Source organism: Lepisosteus oculatus, chromosome 2 (assembly GCF_040954835.1).
Source record: "Lepisosteus oculatus isolate fLepOcu1 chromosome 2, fLepOcu1.hap2, whole genome shotgun sequence".
NCBI classification, from domain to species: Eukaryota; Metazoa; Chordata; class Actinopteri; order Semionotiformes; family Lepisosteidae; genus Lepisosteus; species Lepisosteus oculatus.
This window is the reverse complement of record NC_090697.1, coordinates 60,092,117-60,113,508: the sequence shown is the minus strand read 5'-3', so window position 1 is coordinate 60,113,508 and position 21,392 is coordinate 60,092,117. Positions and strand designations below refer to the sequence as shown.

Below are 21,392 nucleotides of genomic sequence, written 5' to 3'. Positions count from 1 at the left end.
CTGGCTCACCTGTATCTGAGGTCTTCAACTGATTACTGATGAGTACTGACTGGTTGCCTGATTACTGAGTGCCAGAGCTTGTCCGTAGATTACAGCACTCCTAAAAAAAAGGAAAAGGAACAGAACTGGGTGTAAGCCAAGCAACATTTTCTGTACATAGAATGGCCACAGAATATTTCCTAGACTTTACTGAACTTGAGTACTGATGGTACTCATCCTACCCCACCCCACCCTGTCTGTGTGTGTCTCATGGAGAGCAAGTTCGGGTATGTGAAAAGACAAACTCTTAATACAAGAAATTGTATATGGCCAATAAAGTGATCTAATAAGATCTCTTATCTATCTCAGCAAGCAATGGGCACAAGGCAGGATACACCACTGGACAGAATGCCAGTCCATTTCAGGGCAGACACATACATACAGTATCTAGGCCCAGCTTTCCAAGAAACCAATTAAAATGCTAGTCTTTGGACTGTGGGAGGAAACTGGAGCACCCGGAGGACATCCACATGGACATTAGGATGCAAAATCCATATATTTAGTACTTCAGGATTCCAGTGCTGTGAAATCAGTCTGGCAAATCTGGGATACACTGACGCTGGAGTTGAGCAGGTTCTGTGTACTGGTATGTATAGCAGATTGCACAAGTGTTGCTATTGAATGTTTTCTAAGCATATAAATACATTAATATTCACCCCCTAATTTAATTTATCATTCTTTGCTAAAGTTAGGAATGATGTTGAAGAAACCACATCTGTGTCTCTAATTAACATGAGCTCAGCAAATGAATAAATACATATTGAGGCAGAAATAATTAAAATGAACCCAAAAGATTTTGATGGAAGAGGTAATTTCAAGATTTAAATGTTATTATTTCTGAATTAGATACCTGCAACAAATACAAAGTATATTTAATAATTAAGTCCTTCTGCATCATCTGCACAGAATGTTTTAAAGGAATTGCAGTTGAGACTGGAGGAGTCCCCCAAACCTAACTGGGGAAGAGCCCAGTTACCCATAAGACATGATCCTTTTAAAAAAGACAACTATGCATGAGAGTAGGTTTTGACTTTAGTGTTGAGAGAAACAGAGACCCACAAAGACTGTTACAGAGATGGGGGATGGGTGCGGCAATGCTGGGAATTTATTTTATTTTTTTGCACCTCGTCCATTCCCGGAAATGAGAGGCAAGTGACGCAGGTTGGTAGTATGCTGTCTTTGAGTCACTTAATGTGTCCATCTGTCTGTCTCTCTTGCCTCCTGCGCAGGAAGCTGTCTCTTTCTCTAAGAGAGCAGGAGGGAGGGAGGCTATGAGAGAGGATGGACTAAGGGGAGGGGTGTGTCAATATAAGAGAGCAGCATGACAGGAGCACTCCAGTTACTTCAGGAGCAGAAGACAGGACAGTACTGCCACATCCTGATTCCCAAAGCAAAGGACTCATCAGATTTCAACACAGAGAGGTAGGGATTGGCAGGGTTTTCATCAGCTTCAGCTCTGGGGATTGTTTCTGATTGGGGGTGAGGGCTAGCATCAATTGCTTTTGAAGAGACAGGTTCTCTTTTTTTTCCCCTGGAAGTGATCTCTTGCTCTCTGTGCTTTTCAGTTTGTGGAAGTTTTCTTGTCTTCCATTTAAACATTTGTATCTCTCATTCTCAAAGGGGCATAATTTTATGATTTTTTGGATTTTTGTTTCTTTGCATTTTCCAAGATCAAAAATAGATCTTTTTTTCATGTTTGTGTTCTTTTTCTATTGTCTTGTCGTTCCCTGTCTTGGACTGTAGGTTTTACAGGTCACTTGCTCGTATCATTTCTTAATGTTTCATTTACTCCTTTTCTTTTAAGACATTCCTTATATAATTTGTTTTCTGTTGTTAAATTTAAAAAAGATCTGCATGGCTTAGTTCACGTTCTTTGAAACAGTCCAGTTAAAAGTTTATGTTGTCCAAAATGTTAGTTTCTTCAAAGTGTAGTGTCTTTGCAGCTCTTATTCTTTTTATTTTTTCCCCAAATATAATCTACTTGGAAATTAAATCTACTATAATCTACTATAATCAATTTGGAAATTAAAATGACTGTACTCTACATTCTTCAATTAGTTCATTTTCATTACTCGGTAACTTTTAAATGATTTACACATTCTTTTTTAAAAAAAAATTACAAAAGATTTTCTCTCCTGCACTTAATTAATTTATTATCTTTGATATCTGCTAATATTTTTCTGCATTTCATAGACTAAAGGGGGCTATACTGTATATCCTTAAATTTATCTTCTGAGAGGCAATTTATGCACTGAGTCATTGAAAGTCTAAAAGATAAGTATTAAACTTTTTAAAATTTTCTAGCGTATACAGTATATTGTACTGTATATATTAAATAAAGTTGAATCCATTTAAAGGGTTGAAGTTTTTAACTTTTAGAACTTCAGTCATGGAGATGGAAATATTCAGCCTATCATAGCCTGTCACATTTAAGAGACTATAATAAGAAGTATGATTACCATCATCATATTACAATTATTTTTGGTTTGCAAAATGTATTAATGCAAATTAGCATGAAGAACAGAAATCTCAAATGCCATATGGAAGTCTTTACAAACCTGTTTTAATATACTCCTTTCCTTCATTCACTTCCTTCACTTTTATGCACAAACTGTCAAACATTTTTACATTTGAAATACATTTGTTTTGTGTTCCTTGTTAATATTTTCCAACTCTTAGCTTTATCTAAAACTGTGTACCCACTGACTAAAACTTCATTCTGGTGTATTCCATCTAAAAAATTCCTTTTTTTGGTCTCGGGGTTAATTTGACAAAGAAAATGTACGAACTACATTTTCATTGATGAATTTCTGAGCTCTATATATAACACTATCGTACATGCTTTGTGTCTGTTTCTGTGAGGACCCCCCACATCATTTTTTTGTTAACATATAATCTGATTTGGAAATACTACACCTTTTTCCACATGGAGAATACTCAAGGTAGTACACATAATTCCAAGATACTTCAAATTTTTTACTATCTGCATATATTTTATGGGTTATATATTGATGATAATTGCACCTCTGAAAAATGGGGACTTGTCGAGAAAGGTAGTAAATAAGATAAATAGGTGTCTGGCTTTTGCTATTATTTTTTTCAGTGGATTTATTCTGCCATCACAGATTATCTTCACAGACTTCTGACACCATTAACAATCTCCAGTAATGAAAGGCTCTGGCCTCAGGGAAGGGGAACACTGTTGTGTGCTCTTTTCAAAGAAACAGTCTGTGCCAAGATAATGCAGGCGACTGGGGCAGGGAGATTAATATCTGACTTTGTGCGCGATGTTTCATGCTTTAAAATCCTACTGAGCCCGATCACAACATGAGAATCTCACATTGCTTTTTCAATCTCGCACATTGACTTTTATAGCAATTGTCCTTCGTTAGCAAACAGCTTTTCGGAGAGTCTCTGCCTGATGATTGACAGTTGACACAATGTGTCATCATACTTCCACCCAAAAGTAACTGGTTATAGTCATCATGCTGATTTCTTTTTTTAGAAATGCGCACAAACCACGCTAAACATAAATAAGTGGTTCGTTAATGAGATTTCTTCCAGTAAATGTTCACAGAAACTTCCTAATTCTGCAAAATGTTTGCAAGCTTCAATGTTGAAATTATACTGTCTCATGGACAACCCAGAAAAGACACTTAACCCCCCAAAAATTAAAAATAAATCTAATGGTCTCTTTGCACTGAAAACCAAAATGGGATAATGACAAGGGTTTGCTAGTTAAGTAATTAAGATTAAGGGTCTGGTTATGAGATATTTCAAGTTCATATCCCAAGCTCAGGTTCTGGCTCATTACTGTTACTTGATAAAGTACTGTACATGAACTTACATTACTTAGGATCATTATGTATTGTTCCTTTGGATGAAAGTTAAAACCAAAGTCATATTGTAAAAGCCTCTGCAGCAAGTAATTTGTGACACAAAGCTTGCCTAGCTTCTATAAGCCTCTCCTCTCTGGATATAGGTGTCTGGTAATTCATCAATAAAGAGGTAATTTGGTATATTTAAAAATAATGCATTTAATACCATATTATGACCTTTCAACATGTTATGTTTATCTCTTGCTACTGGGTAGTATGAAATTCTCTCCTGCAAGTCAAAATCAGGGTTCTTGATTTCCTTGAAATCATTGTTTTTGTTAAGGTGTCTCTAGTGAAACAGAGATTAATCTAAATCTTCAACGTTGTAAGCACTAAATAGAAAAGAAAAGGGAGAGGAAAGGGTGTCCTTTAACAGTTTAGTCTGGAATAGTATGTGCTGTGTCAGTGATTAAGGAAAAATAAAAGAAGATTGTGACTATATTCTAATTTCCACCAAATAAAGGAATCAGGGCATAATGGAAAACATTTGCAGGATTTTAAAATAAGTCCCAATATGTACATGTACTTTCCATTGATTTATGTTGTGGTGCTGTTTGAGGGATTTCAATATGACATAGAACTGGATGGTCACATTGCACATCTGAAGATGCACACATGTTGCATACTGTACATTTCTGTTGTGACGTACTGGAGAGATGTGCTGAACCATTGAAAGTTTCAGAAAGATCTGAACATTCAAAGCAGTTCCTTATCACTATGTCTATAAGCGGTGTGCAACCATCCTGACATACATGTAACAGCTCTCCAGCAGGACGACACATTAATTCCTATGATGCTCACCTAACAATGGAATGGCTTTCTTGCGAGTGTGACAGTTGTGCTATGGATGCCCAACTCACTTGACTTGGGTTGGCATGTATCATATGTGGTGCAGAGACCAGTGAAAAGCACTTGGCCAGGACAGAGAGCATCTGCAACCTAGTGCGATGAAACATACAGCTTGTTAGGCTTCCAGTGGTGGCCAAAACTATGCACTTTTTTCACTGGATTAAACCAAACTTTTTCAGGTTTGCTGAAAAATATTCTGTGTTCTTCTGTGTTATCATGCATCTGACAAATAAAAATTATCTTAATCCGATAACAACTAATGACCATCCCAGTCTATTGTGCATTGTTCTGTAAGTTGAGTACTTCTACCAGATTTCATGAGTTCCTCATTTACATTACATACTACAGTAAGAAACTGTTCATGTCATAACCATATTTTGCTTCAATGCCGATGGTAAGAGACTTAATATGATTTAAGATTTTTGTCCTTTTAAAATCACACAGTCTCAGCTTTCCTGCTTTTCTGGTAGGTTTAATTGAATTTGCTTTGGATTAGGTTGTTCATCTAGTCTTTCACTGTGAAATAAATTTACATTTCTGGTATGATTCCTGTATTTCCCATTCTACATGTACAGGTAAAACTTGTTTTCATAGCAGAAATAAGATACAAAAATAATCTTTAATATTAAGATTGCATACTTTGTGGCTGGCTTCCTTCAGGGTCCTTGCTTGGTTAAGGTACGTAACAGCAGAGAATACAGAAGAGAAGCAGGGTGAGGAGAATATACTGTAGCACAACACAGAACAGTGAAAGTCCAAACTTTCACAGAACAGAGAATGTCCAAATGTTCACAGAACAGAAAAAGCACACACATGTCCAAATGTGTGTGCTTTTTGAACTCTGATGCTAAGGAAGGTTGAACCAGTACTGGTCAGTGATGGCATTGAAGACCTTGAAGGAAAACCAGGTTATTAATGATCCCTTCTGCAAACTGAAAAAATGTATATATGTTAGAAAGCAGATTCTTTCTTAGAGTCAGGAAATCAGGTTTTGATTTGCAGTTTATTCTGAAATGGTACATCAAACATAAATGAAGTTACACATTTTATTGATGGAGACCAAAAAGAATTTTGTCAAAGCTACATATGTTTTTTTCTAGAACAAAAATATGCAGTACAAGCCTATACTGTATGAGTTCAAAGTGACAATACACAAACCAGTAAATTAATTTTCTCAACTGCAACAACCTTTTGTTTTATAATATAAAGTATGTTTATCACATTTATCTCATTAAACAGTAAATGTTTAATATTTAAGACGTCATGCCTTTTCATGGTTCAAACAACACCACTCAAATACTGTTGTAAGAAGTCCTCTTTTTCCTGCAATGGTGAAAAACAGTATAAAATAAAGCTGTTTTCTAAAGGTTTGATTTAGTTTTCTTTAGTTCACTGCTGCCTTAAAGACTCAAAGCAAGTATTAGATTGCAGACTGCATGGTCTTTTAATGATTAGATAGAAGCACTCAGCTAAGAAAAATCATTTAGAACTTCAAGGTCATTTTTAAGCCATTTAAAGTTAATAAAAGCAAAGGCATGAGAAAAAGAGGCTCACGGTTGTGACTAAAGTGCCTTAATCAGTATGTCAATTTCCATATGATTACATAAACTAACAGAGGCGTCACACTTAATTTTCCATTACTCATGCTTTTTACTTTTTATTTACTTTTATTCATTTTTTTAAAACTGCTAATATAACATAACTGTGTGCTAATATAATATAACTGTGTCCAGTTTATGAAATATTTTACAGAGTAGTTGTGAAACTATTTTTTCTCCAGAAAATAGCTTTTTTTCCATTTCAATACAATTTCACAATATACAGCAGCAAATGTCTATGATGGAGTATAAGAAGTTAGAAGCAAATCTAGCAGTAAACAATGCACATAGGAAAATTAATGTCTAATAAAAATTCTTCCATAAACCAAATTGATTGGCAAACTTCAATTTAGTATTACGTATATCCATTTCTATACCTGACAACATTTAAGAAAGCATATAACAGTAATGATTTGTTTTAGTGTGGAAAAGATTTTTGAGAAGGATACACAAAGAACTGAACATGAAGATTACAAGTAAGAAGAGATCACCTTGCCCACTGGCTTCTTGTATTACTAGTAGCTAAATGATCTGAGATATCTGAGCAATTGATCTATTCCAACTGTTTCTTAAAAGAAATGATGGTATCCGCTTCAACAACATTAGTGGTTAGCTCATTCATGGTTCCCTAACCCTATCCTCAGTAACGGTGTTGAAATGAGTGGGGGTTTTGGTATTTCTAAATGAACTGTTCTTTATAGTATTGCAATGGAAGTGTATTAAACTTTCCTTATTACTGTACAGTTTACATGAAGCACATTATTTATTGAAAAAAACATAACTTTGGACTCTTGTTTTTTTGTTCTTTTTATCCAGAAGTGCTGCATGTGGTCTTTGTAGCTGAACATGGTGAAGGCATGTCATAGAGGACTTCATGATTTGATACCTAATATGGAATTAGATTTTAGCCATTAATCGTGATTGGTTTTCCTGTAGATATATATACTATGTATTTAACCTTTCTTAGAGTAGAACAATATTTTTTTTATAAGAAAAGTGTTCCACTTGTCAAGCATAATATATTACTTGGAATTTTTGGATTATACAATAATTCTGCTTCATGTTAAATGAAATAATCCAATATAGATACTTAACTGTACAGTATATGAAAATACAGGCCGTCATTACAAAAGATGTGTTGCCCAAAATAATGACACCTGACCACCTATGATAAAATGTTCTATGAAGACTTTAAGTAAAAAAATATGTTTTTTTACTAATCAGTACATTTTGAGACAACATGTAACAACAAGTGATAAATGCAGAGATAGAGATAGACTGAAAAACCTATGCCCTAAATGTAAGCAAGGTGTTGCCAAGAATTCAAACAACAGAGCAGCAGGACAAACTATAGTGCAGATTAATACAAACATTAATACTGATCAGCTGTGATTGTTAACCTGGTCTAATTAAGCATAGAAGCATAGAGAAGCATAGATAATAAAACTTATCTTTCACTGACAAGGGGAGAAATTAATTTGTCCTAATTCTCTAGCTGAGATTAAAATAAATTTATTTGAATTATGTTTTGGTCAGAATCAAACATAAACTATTTTAGAGGAAGACCTACAATTAATTTAATTTCAGATTTTTTTCAGATATTACATTTTTGCTTGCAACATGCACTATTTTTGGACTGCCTACAAAAAGTAACTGGATTCCAGTCTAAAAGGAACATTCTTATTCAAATCACTGATTAGAAGACAAACTGTATATTTTGTCTGTCCTCTAACAGCTTGAATTATTTTTGCATTACAAGAAAATACTGTCCATTTAGCACTGAAACTTGGCATTAGTAAGGTAAAATCAAAACAGCTTAATATATATACAGTATATATTTAATTCGAGATATTTAACATCTCTGACTCCTTCATTTCAAGCCTGATTTACTTATAAATGACAACATGAGTCAAAATATAATAGTGTAACTGTAATGAATGCTGTGCAAAATCATTAGACATCTACATTGATTTTCCAGTAGAGTGAAATTAGATTAAAGATTTAAATAATTTCTAAAGATGCTATTAATTAAATTATCTGTTCATATTGAAGTATTAATAAAAAAACAAATGTTTCTTAATCATTTTAGTTGGGATCTACTAATAAAGCACTAAAAAGTCAGCTTTGCAGTCCTGGGATGGCATTACAGCCACTTCTCATTTCTTCCTGTTGGAAATAAATATTCCACTGTTTAACATGATAATCTGCCTTTATGAAGGTATACTGTGGTATACTTCATGGTACATTAAAGAACTGTAGTAATAATAGCAATGCAATTAAAAAAAACCTTTTAATTCACATTGGCTCTTGTAAGCTCTCAGAAGGGTAGTTACAGTAGTCCATTTCCAATGATCTGTCAGTTCTGAAGCCAGCCTTTTCCTTATTCCTTGTTATGTAAAAGAGTGGCAGAATACATTTTCCTTTGCTCTTACTTGTTTTCTTATAGATTAGGACCAATCAGAAATTCTAAGATTTCTGACAACTTTTTGCAACCACGAATTAGGAAGATGTATTCAATATCTATAAATGACTTCTAAATCTGTTGCCACAAAATTAAACTATTTTTCTTTATCAGGAGATTTCACATTGCTAATATCTAAAACACATTTTCATAATCTGAGACTTTTTCAATGAAACAGTGACTAAAACAATAAACAGAGAGCTATACTTTACTTCTCTCTGTTCAGATATACTTAATATACTACATATATTAGTTGCATATTACTTGCAACTAATTACATATTACTATTACATTGCATATACTTGGCGCAATCTCATCAGAGCAATTTACAAAAAGCTTTGTGAAATAAGTCATGTTAAAGTACAACATGGAGTTATATTCAAATAAAAGGTGCAAACCAGGTTGGACAATACTGTTGTACTCTACTGTAGTTGTTGTCTAGAGACAAATAAGTACTCTAAAATTGCTTAAGGCTTCTCTAAAATGTAGAATGTTTTCACCAGTTCCACAAGATATGTGAACACTATTGCCTGCAATCAAAATTGATACTCAAAAATGATCAGTAATCTCAGGTATGTGTGGGCTGACAGTTTAAAAGCAAAATACACTAACATTTTCTCTGAGTCAAGAAATTATGGAAAACAGTATGGTTTTTATTGTAGGCATTTGCAGATCGATTCACATACAGGTATACAGTAAAAGAGACTTATTTATACTGACAGTGTTTTTTTATGTATTATTAAATCAGTTGAGTAATAAGTGACTGCAATGAATGAAAAGTAATAAAATTATGACTTCCAAATCTTTTTCACACATATTTGTATCCTAGTCCTGTGTAAATTTTGCATATGAAATATACAGTACATAGTTACAGGTGTAGAAGTTTCATATTTACAGCTACACAATTGTATCTCGTCACACTTAGATGGATTTCTTAATGCTGTATTACTGTTTGAAATGTAAAATGTGTTTTTGATGTACTTTTTAAATTCTAAATATATAAATATGAATAGTATAATTAACCACTACTTTACATACATGTAACCACAAAGAAAGAAATTAGGAGACATCTGATTTTAAGATGGAAAATACTGTAATAACCAAACTGACAGAACAATATTCTAATGATTTTGTGCTAGCTAGCTGCTTCACAGTAACTTGCTTGGCAAGTATAAAAACGCAGGTATTAAGCATTTCATGTTTTCTGTCATTATTAAATATAATCTTTATATTATATTATATCAGATATCCTCATAACATCATAAAAAATGATGAAATGTCCACAAAACAATTTTTCGAAATGTATCAAACCAAACTTTTTCCTTTGGGTTGAAAACGTTAAGCAAAAAAATGCTATTGTGAGACCTTCGTTTTATTTAGGTTTTTTTTATTTGTTTTTTTTTTAATTATACCAGCTGTTTTGGTTTGTTCCTTGACAATACGTGTTTGTCAATACTGTTACACTACTCTTGGGATGTAATCTTTGCATAGTTCTCTTCATCAATTAAATTCATGTAGTGGAACATTGCAAATTGCACTACAAAATGTGGTGCATATGTACCCTTGGGACAATCTTTACACAGACGCTTGCGTTATTTTACTTATTACAGAAGTTTCAGCAATGCCAGTTCATGGAGCGGTAGTCATAAAAAATAATCATGTAAAAGAAAGAAGCTGTATTTTAAAGAACATAGCATACTGTATAATGGGAAACTGGTATAAATTAATATATATAATTTATATATATTTATAATTTAAGTATATATGAAGAGGCCATTGTTTCTATCAGTGGATTCTAAAATAAAAGATTGTATGATTAAAACAGGCATATAATGTCTGCCAAACAAATTAAAATTAAATTCTACTATGCACTGTCCCGATACATTTAAGATGGAGGGAGAGGAACAATAGAGATAACACTTTTCAAAAATAAAGGCACATTCATTTTTGTATTGGAGACATGAACTCAAACAATTATAAAATAAGTTCATTTGTTCAAGTCCATTTAACTCTTTACAATTGTTCTTAACTTGTTTACTCGATGGAATGTAAAGAAACGTAAATCTCCATACCAAGATAATGGAAGTATCTCACCAGTGGTAAAGAGAAAATCCCTTTCCCTTGTCAAACCAAACACTCACAAACCATAAGGACGCGCTCTCTGTTAAACCTGTGATATCCCCCATCCCTGATGACAAAGCCAAAAACACTAGGAAAAAAATCATGCTAATAAAAAAATATATAGCCACAAAACCAATAATAATAATAACTACAAGAAAAAATATGAGTACCCATTATAAAATTAAAAACATGACAGTATCCAATATAATACAATGAAATAAAAGCCACAGAATTAAACTGACTCCTGTTACATGTGACAACTTTATTTTCCACAAATGTATTGTATTCATGTTTCCATACTAAACAATCACAATCAGCAAATGACATGACAGAAAAATTGATACAGTATGCAGGGTATTTTATTCTACATGAGAGTACTGAAAGATTTTAACTTTCTGTATTTCAGAATTTATGAAACACTCTTTTTGGATTATGACTGATTTGATCTGAAAACTAAATGTAGAATTAAACTTAAAAGCACAGACCTTCATCAGCCTGTTTTGGACTGGGATACCTCTTTGTTCAAGTGATATCTGGCAGTCTAGAAAAGTTAGAGTGCTGCTGCCTTCCCTTCAATACCTTGGTTACTGTTGTGGAAGAAATGCTATTAGACTGAAAAGAGCTAAGAGATTTCTTGTCTCTTGGCCAGCTGGCTGTCTGTGTTCTTGATATGATATGAAAACAGGTCCTGAACATCTTGGCAGCCCCATTAAATCAATAATTTGATGTAGAACCAGATGCGTCTGGAATCAATTCTTATACTTCAGATTACGTTTCAGAACACAGAACTCTGTGAAACAGCCCCTATTTTCAAAATTGATTTTTTTTCTTCAGACATTTTTCAGGCTTAAGGATGTTATTTATCATATTTATACAGTAATTTTCCTTGAAATTTCTTGGCATGATAAGGTGGTTTATGTAAGACGATTTTTCTTCCCGACTCCACTTCAAGATCAGGTGGTCCTGCAGATACAGTAAATATAAAAAACTGTCTGCTTATCTACAGAGTAGGGATGTCAGACTTATGTCCTGGAAATCCTTCTGGTTTTTCTTTCAACCCCAGAAGTCAATTAAATAATAAGCCTAGTTTATTTCTTAGACTTACAAAGAGTGTTACTTAAAGTAACTTTTCTAATAGTTACTCAAAACATTCACTTCATTCTACAATAGGTATAAACCTACTGTTAATGAAGAAACCAACCTTCTCTCTACCTCATTAACTAAAACTATGAATAAACACCCTTGACTGCTTGCAAACAACCCTGATCACCATGAAAGTCATTTTTACACACAAATGCACCAATAATTAAACAACCTCTAGTGGCAAATGTCCTCTTAATTTGGTCGCCTCTGGTGGTTAGTCTGCTGTCATTGCTTTCTCTCCATCAACTGTGCCAAAATGTTCTTTATTAATTTACTATCAAATCTGCTCAATATCAAATCTGCTGCTTATGTAATCTCCAATACAAAGTGTTTGGTCTTCACTGCTGACCAGCTTTGATACAGTACTAACCCAGATTCATAGCTTCACATGATGTAGAGTTCTGATCCTGGTAACAAAAACCTGGGTCGTAATAGATTTGCTTTCTAAATTATTTTTTCTCTGTTTCATTTTTTGGATTCAAGTTCTGAACGTTTTATATACTCACATTTCAAAATAATATCTATGTTGCACAAGAAAATCTGAGATTCTTTTAGATTTCTTTGAGTTTTTTAATGCAGTACTTACAATTCTAAACAATCTTCATTAACTTTCAGTGTTCTTTCTAGACATTCTTCCTTAAATCTCTCTAATGTGAATTAAGTCTTCAGCTTATGAATATTCCCCAATGTTTTCAAATGAAACTTGTGAAACAAGGTAGAAGAAATACAGTATATGTTACACCCATAACCTCTTCAGTTCCTTGCTAAACTGTATGTGTGGGAGGACGATATAATGAAAGCTTTGTGATACCAAAAATGTCTGTCTTGTCAAGAAGACAGCAAACAATATACTGTGAAATTTAAAGAATAATACATTAATCATCAGAATAGATTCTTTACCAGGTGTGGAACAGAATAAGCATGGAGAGTGAGGATTTCTCTCTTCCTAATTACCTTCAATTACCTCATTAAATGTTAGATGTCACAATGAATTTAAATTAAAACAGGTAACATATTTGTCTTTAATTCTACAAAATAAGGATATCCATTCATGCAGGTGGAAATGCACGTGACAGGGTTGCATTATCAACCACCAATCCAGGCTATGTGTGAGCAATAACAAGAAGGTTTGCTTCTTTTTAATTTCCCAGTCTTCTTAAGTAATTACAAACTCCTATGTACACATACACAAGCACAAAATGTATGATTGTTCTTAAAAGTTTGCTTATTTACAGTAAGAATGTCTGCCCATATGCTGTTAGTCTGGGCAGCTGGAGGTTTTTTGATCCATGTTGGTAGTCAGTCAGTTTCATTGCTTTTTACCAGCATTTTAGACACCATTAAATTCATTGTTGGAATCCAATCATTGTGTCATTGTTTTTTTTTCTCTCATCTGAATGTGCTTATTTTAGCTTTGCAAAGTATTCCAGCTATAGATTGGCGATATCTTTTTTTATGGGGCCAATAATTCAACACATCCTTGACTATTTTGGAAAATAATTTCAGAACAGAACATTCACAATGCCCGTTTAAGATATTTAAGGTGCATGTTTAGGCACATTGTCAACATGACAATGCATTACATAAAATTATAAAAATAGTAACTTAGCTGACTGACAAACCAACAGAAGTGTAAATTTAATTCTCAGTAACGTACCCGAAAAAGGATTTTACACAGTGAAGTTCTGCTGGATGAAATTTGTACAGGCATGTATGTATACATTCATTTTGAAAATTATCAGCTAGAACAGTATAAATTCTCTTAAACAATTTATGGAATATTACCTTATTTAGCTGATGTAAACGACTCATATTACCATTAACCTAAGTGCAATGCAAAGCAGTATATTTACATTCATGGGGTAGTACTGATGAGTTTTCAATTCTACCCAGACAAGGATGAATTTACACACAATAAATGCATGAAAGTAGTATTCTGGAGATTGGACAAAGATGGTTAAATACTGTATAATTATTCTGTGCAACACTAGACTGCTGTATACATTTGGCATGCATGAACTACTTAGTAATGATTATACATCAGAGATTATGTAATTTAAAACATTTTAGTGACTTTAGTGAATTTAGTCAGACCAAGTACAGTACATGTTTGACAAGAAGAACTTACATATAAATAATGTTGTTTTGCAAGGCAGCAAGTGATATTTTTTAAAACTGTACTAATTGAAACAGCAATTTTTGGCTTCTTATTTACGTGTTCATAGTGTTTTAATTAGTGAACTACAGCTTTACGTGTCTTCATTATAAAACTGCAGTATATGTCAGTGACTTAAAACAATTGTTTTACACCAGACGTTAAATATACCTCTGATTTTTTAAGTTCGGATTGACTCTAACATAAGGTGCCAAATGTCATTTTGCTTGAAAGTATATCAATAATTAATTTTGTAATTTGCTCAGTTTGCAAATAAATTATTTTTTTAAAATTATGAGGTCTCCAAGAAATTTCTGTTAAATTAAATTTACCAAAAGAGCAATTAGTACAAACTTTTGATATGTGAAATAAATAATTGAAATGCAACAACACACATTGAAAAGAAAAGAAACCATCAAGTACACAGCCCCAAATCTTCTTTCTCCATGTTTTACTTTAGGAACTCTTGTGACATACTTTTTGACCCCTACTCAGAAAATCATACTTAATGCCAACCTCGTTAAAAAAAATAAAAAAATACTGAGGAAATGTATTACATTCCTTGGCTTAACAGAAAAGCAGCTACAGGAGCTGTTTATATTCTCAATCAGTTTGTACATGAATAGATGAGGAAACCAGTACTATCAAGAAGGCTTAGCTAAGGTTGAGATTTTCTCCAAACTGCCCTAATAACAATAACAAAAAGGACATTTTGTGATAATATAGATCATTCAGACCAACACCAGATGATGTTGTCTATAAGGATTTAATCAAATTATTGAGCTTACACGTGAAAGATCGTGGTGTATTGATATCGAGAACAAAATTTAGCAATTTACTCTGTCCATTAAAAACTGCATTAAAATGTTTTGTTTTTTAGTATCATTAGAGCATAATTTAGTGATATCTTGCAAGTCTGCTTTTTTACTTAAACATTCTGTTTCTTCAGTCTTTTATTTTCTTATATTGGATAACATAATCATTTCAACAAAATGTCTTGTTTTTAAAAACAAATTTGTTTTTGCTACATATTTCCCAAGATCATTTGTGAGGAACTAAATGAGAGATACTGTATCTGGGTACAGCTTTCTTGTTCTTTATTTTATACTTTTACACATGAAAAAGTAAGACCCTTCCATTTTATGGGAAAAGCATTGATTTGAAGAACATGTTCCATTCAAAGAGACATGATATGTGGAACATACTGTACATTCGCTTCCATTTTCTCAGATGCAGGGGATCATGTTATTCTGATGAGATTGGTCAATAACATCTATTAGGGTTTTTGGAAAAAAAACCTTCCCTCCCTTCAGATCACTAAATGTGCCTCACTATCATCTGTTTGGTTGTCTTATAAACATCTGTCATATACAGTACCTATATTGATGGGATAATACAAAATGATTTTGATAAAAGTGATTGAATGGTCTGTTCAAAGAGCATGTGTATTTGGCACATGTTTAACAATAATATGGACTTCTGTTTGGATATGGATATCTTATATTCAGATGGACCTAAGTAAAATGATTTCTTTCAAGCATTACCTAATCCCTAATTATACATCTAGCCCTAATCCTTATTTCTGCAATAATTTTAAAACTAAACCAATGGAACACTAAATACTTCACTGCATACAGTATGTGCCTGTCTTGTTCCCTCAGTGTCACTCTGAGCCATGAAGACCCCATTGCTGACCCTTCTCCTACTGGGCTTGTGTGTACCAGGACGCTGCGACTGCCAGAGAGATTGTCTCTCCTGCAGCCAGCGCCTGTTCCAGCAGGACAGCTTCAACACGCTGGTGAGTTCTCTTTTATTTATATGTGTCTGTTTTTCTGAATTTGTCTGTGAAGTATGTGACAGTTATATAGGAGCTGCCACCCTGAGTGGTCCATCTCAGTTAAGCTATCTGGAAAGAGCCAATAAGATTGATTTAAAGAGAAATAGATGCAGGCATGGGCAGCACAGAGGTGCAGTGATTAATATTGCTGACTCAAAGCTCTGGGGCCCCAGACATCATCTGTGTAGAGTTTGTATATTCAACATGTCTCGTGAAATTTCACTGGGTGCTCAGACTTCTGCTCACTGTTCAAACGCATACAGTACAAGTAAGTTAATTGGCTTCTGGGAAAATTGGCCCCGATGTAAGCGTGTGTGTGTTTGTGTCTGCAATGGGCAGGCATCCCATCCATTGTGTAGCCTGCCTTGCAACTGTTGATTGCAAGGATAGGTTCTGGCTCTGCTGCAACCCTGAATTGGGTGCAGCAGCTAGAAAATGGTTGAATGGATTTGTAGGAATTTGCATACGAGTTTAATGCAGGCATTCACACAAGGGTGTATTATTACTTCATGTCAATGGGGTTTCTCTATAACTGGGGAAAGAACTCAAGTTTGCCAGTTAGAATAGATTAATTCCTTCAGTTTAAGGAATCTGCTGGCTAGATTGTGGTTAAGAGCTGTCTCTCCACTAGTTATATTTATTATCTCAGAGGGGAATTCACATAGATTCAGGCTCGCTCTCCCATGGAATGCGTCATTGTTAGGACTGATCGTACTTTGCCAAAGATTAGAGAGAATGAGTCAGTTGAAGAGAGGTCGAAGGGAAGAAACATGGTTAGCTGTCCCAGTTTATAATGTATGATCAGGAGTGTTAGTATGTTCGCAGGGGTTAGAAGGAATTGGTGGGTTGTATACAATGGTTAAAGAAACGTTAGACCAAGTAGAATAGATTGAGAAGAAAGCAGCAGTAAAAAGAGAAGTTTTAAGATCAGAGGGTGGAACGAAAAAAATGCAAACGCTGAGACCCACTACTCAAATACTGAAGATAATAAATTAAAAGTTTTTGCAGGGGATGAAGAATCCTGCAGTAGGATCTTTAGGGTTGAAATCTGATTTACATTTAGATCAGAAAGCAATTAATTTAGTAAATGATTCATGACACCTTGAATATATTTGTGTGTATGGTAGAATGCATTAACAAAACTGGGATTTTCACAAAATCATTGGGATCAGTGTGATGGAGTGCATAGGGCTCTGGGTTCCTCAGTGGATGGTATTGTGTGAAAATTTGTAGTGTGAATCTGCTATTGTACCCTTGAGTCTGGTATTTAATTTAAATAACTCTAGTTAATATTTTGCTATATAAGCAGATGCAAATGAGGTTTTGTTCTCAATTGACTTGTCTGAGTAAATTAAGAGTTTTAAATTATTCCTTAAATAATAACCAGACATTTCACATTTGGACTTAAGTATTTAAGTGCTTTCACATTCTTACTGTTATCTATATTTTCAAAATTTTGAAAAAATCATTACTTATTAGAATTTGCTTTGATACAAAAAGCTGGACTTTAAACTAGAACAATATTTTCATACAGTATGGGGATTACTGGAAATGGAAACATTTGTACTTGCTTTCATGTTTTCTCTTTCAACTACTAACGTAGAACTAGCACATAATATGCCCAAAGTAAGCTTTTCTACAGGGTTTTGTATAGTGTACAGTATACTGTATACACCCATCAAGTTACTGACTAAGGGTCAATTTTCAACAGTACGACTGGACATGTTTGAAGGCCGAGGACACTAATATAATGTGTGTACAATGGACAAACACAGTCTAAACTGCTAAGCTGGTTACTGTATGTTTTAAATTAAATACTATCTATGTGGCTTTCAAGAACTACATCATCAAAATTGCCAATGAAAGACAATATAGACAGTTTGCTAAGTGATTGACCACCACAGTACCTCCAAGAAAACATTTGGTAAAACAAAATCATAGTAAAGATATGATATTAGTGGTAATGTCACAGTGACCAGTTCAAAAAACATTTAAGAAGCACACCAGTAAAATGACTAAGAACTGGAAGACATTTGTAAGAATAACAATGCAAGACACAGTAACGTTTATACATGAAAAGAAATAATGTAATGTTTTACCTGCATTGGTTTACTTTAAAAAAAGGTTCATGTGTGTTTTTTGAAGATTTTGTAACTTAAAAATCAAATACCAGAACATGGGTACATTAGAAAAAAAACATCATTATGAACCAGCTTACAAATAGGTGATTTCATCTATTGTTTCCGCATTTAGCTTGTCTTGCATTTGTTTCAATTCATATTTCAAATAATGTTTTGCTCTACAAGTCTTGCCACTTCACTGAACAATATAGGAATCAATAAAGCAGAAGGCAGTCTTTGCATAAGGCAGGATAGTCCTGGTCTGCATTTTCCCACTGAGCATTGTGGAATCATATTAATTTACTTAAAGATCAACTCATTCAGGAAGCTGAAATGATTTCATTATCACTGTGTTTAATTAGGCAACTGCACATTATCTGTAGTTCTGCCAACAGGCGCTTTGTTGAAACTGACAGATCACAGAAGGTTACTTTGTGTGTGGTTGGTTCTCCTTTGGGTATTCACTGTTTTGGAATTAAGATGAACAGTCAGGGCACACTTGCTTTTATTGTATTTTCCCCTAAGCCCTGCTTAGTCAGACAACCTCAGGTGGTATCTCCAGTTTGCTTTGCTAATTAATTCACAGAGATAAATCAGCTTTCCTCTCCTTCAAACATTTTTATGAAATCATGCCTTTCATATACTGCCAAGAAATTTAAAGGCCAAAGACTGTTTTAAGTTACAAAGTATAACAAAGCCTTCCAGAGGTACGTTTTACATGAGCCATAACTATTTTTGCAACAGAATTACACAAACCAAGGCAGACATTGCCGTTCATTGTTTTGGAATAGATATGCTTCAATCTACTTGTTCAAAAGTACTGTATGAAAGTAGGTTTAATGTAATAGCATGCAAGTGAGTTACTGTAAATATAACAAGTCAGTTTATGTTGTTGTAAGAAATTGGCTTTAACCAGGCTGGATTGACTCATTGTAAGGGTTAGATTTGTTAGAACTGTAAGGGGACATCTACATTAATTCCAATTTACAATTGCAAATTGCCCAGTGTTCAGAAATTAATCCATTCCTTCATGTGCACAATGTCTTCTGGATTCTATTCCAAATGAACAGTTCAAAATGAACATCTTCCCTTGGTCTTCATCAGTCTGAAGATCTACAAAAAGGCAAATGAAATGCAGAATTCTGGCCTTCACAAATTAGATTTAATCACTCTTAGAGCTACCAGTCTAATATATTGTAACGCTTACAGCCGACAGGTACTGTGTAAACACCAGAGCAGGTGACGTCACTGCCCTTCCCAGTAATAGCAGGACCACAGCCCCTGGAATGTGGAGAGATCTCTCTTTAGCTCACCGGGCTGGGTCCCTGCTGAGTGACGCAGGAGTCCCGGGTTCGAGCCCCCGACGGTGCGGGGCCGACCTAATGCGACAAGTGTGCCCGCCTGAGCCCCCGTTGCGTTACAATATTAATACCAGGACTCTAGTTCAGCTTTTCTGCGTGTAGTTAAAATAACAAAAAAGCACTGTAGTTTATCTGTGCTGTGAGTTTGGTCACAACTAATATAGTGATTCAAAATTTGAATCTGTCACAATTGCAGATGTCATGTTTGACACCTTCTACCTCAAAAACACCACAAACTTACTAAAAATAGAAGACTTTGGGAGCCGGGGATACCTGGTGGTGGACCTTTCGGATACCCAACTGGACCTGACAGCATGTATAAAGAGATAGTGTCCCCCATCTTTTCAGAGATTCTTCTAGAGCTAGTATGTACCACTCATTCATTGCATGGAGAGTTAGGCGTCCACTGGGCCTAGGTTCCCCAGACGTTTATTTTCTCTGACTGGACTTTTTTTTTCCCCCTCCGTCATGCCCACATGGTTAATTGCTGCTCTACAAAATTGTTAACTGTTATCTAAGTCTGATAAGTGCTGTGGGACAAACTGCAGTGAAGGGCACTATAGCAAATTGATTGAATGAGGCAGATACTGTGGTTTTGTCTCATACTCCATCTGGCCTAAATATATTTAATCAAAATGTAAAGTATATTTTAAATGTACTTTATATTTAAAGTATCAAAATACTCATTTAAAATTAATGTATACAAATTTCTAATTTAAGTTTAATTAAAATTTAATTATATAATGATTAGCCTTTGATTTATGCTGCTTGCTTGGAGTTCTGTGGTGTCACTAACAGCTCCCATCTTGTTGTAGGTATGCATCATGGAGTGTGAGGATAAAGTTTCAACATCTGTGACTTGGGATATCTGCCGCAAAGCCACAGGGAAGTCCTCTTCGACTCTGGGGGCTAATGCATTGAAGAGAGGGGAGGAGATAGCCCAGCTTCCCTTGGACCTGGATGAAGCGGGGCTGCTTTACACTGGGGCCCTTAAGCAATTTGCCGATCTTATCCGAGACTTCGATGTCAACAAATTAGAGGAAGAGAATCGGGTTTCCAAAATACGGCGGGCATATCACACTGAGGAAGAGTCAGAAGAGCGCCCCCTAGGGGGTGATAATGTGCCAGGGGAGGAGTACTCACCACCTGAGGGTGCCATTGACCTAACAAAGCGCTTTGGAGGCTTCCTGAAGGGAAAATACGGCTACAGGAAGCTGATGGACCCAGGCAGGTCCTTACAGAAGCGGTATGGAGGTTTCATCGGTGTTCGGAAATCAGCCCGCAAATGGAACAATCAGAAGAGGTTTAGTGAGTTTCTGAAGCAGTACCTGGGCATGTCTACACGTTCCAGCGAGTACGACAGCATCTCCGCCGATATCACTGAGCAGAATGAAATCTAACCCACTGGCCTAGGAACCAAAGTTTTGCCGCAAAGATCATTAAAAAAACACTGAAAAAATTAACAACCTATGGAATGTTGTTCTAGTTTTGTTTTGTAAATGCAAAAGTAAAAATAAAATCACTTTTAAAAAATGTATATATAGAATAGAAGTTACATTTAACAGTGTTAGCCCATGGTGGGCAAAACAAGAAGGAAAGCCTGCAAATGTTTGTTTTGTTTTTCTGTATCAATCCCATATTTTAATAGCAGCTGGTATAAGGAGTCTGTTTTAAAAATGCTTAAATGAGTCAAATATCTCATATATACACCACAAAAGGTGCAGTTTATCTACTTATGTATCTAGAAATGGTGATGTGAGTAAAAGAATCAGCTTCAATGGAAGTGTTTTCACTTGGTCAATCTCCAGAAGTAAAACTGGGCAATTACCA

General features: G+C 34.6%; 1 protein-coding gene across 1 annotated transcript; it reads left to right on the top strand.

Moving 5' to 3' along the window:
* The first annotated feature begins 1,376 nt into the window (after nt 1-1,376).
* LOC102685496 (prepronociceptin) lies at nt 1,377-21,099 on the top strand. Its single transcript, XM_006625696.3, has 3 exons — nt 1,377-1,461; nt 15,906-16,042; nt 20,378-21,099. The coding sequence occupies exons 2-3, from the start codon at nt 15,920-15,922 to the stop codon at nt 20,960-20,962; spliced, it is 708 nt and encodes a 235-aa protein (XP_006625759.1). The 5' UTR covers nt 1,377-1,461; nt 15,906-15,919; the 3' UTR covers nt 20,963-21,099.
* Nucleotides 21,100-21,392: the final 293 nt, after the last annotated feature.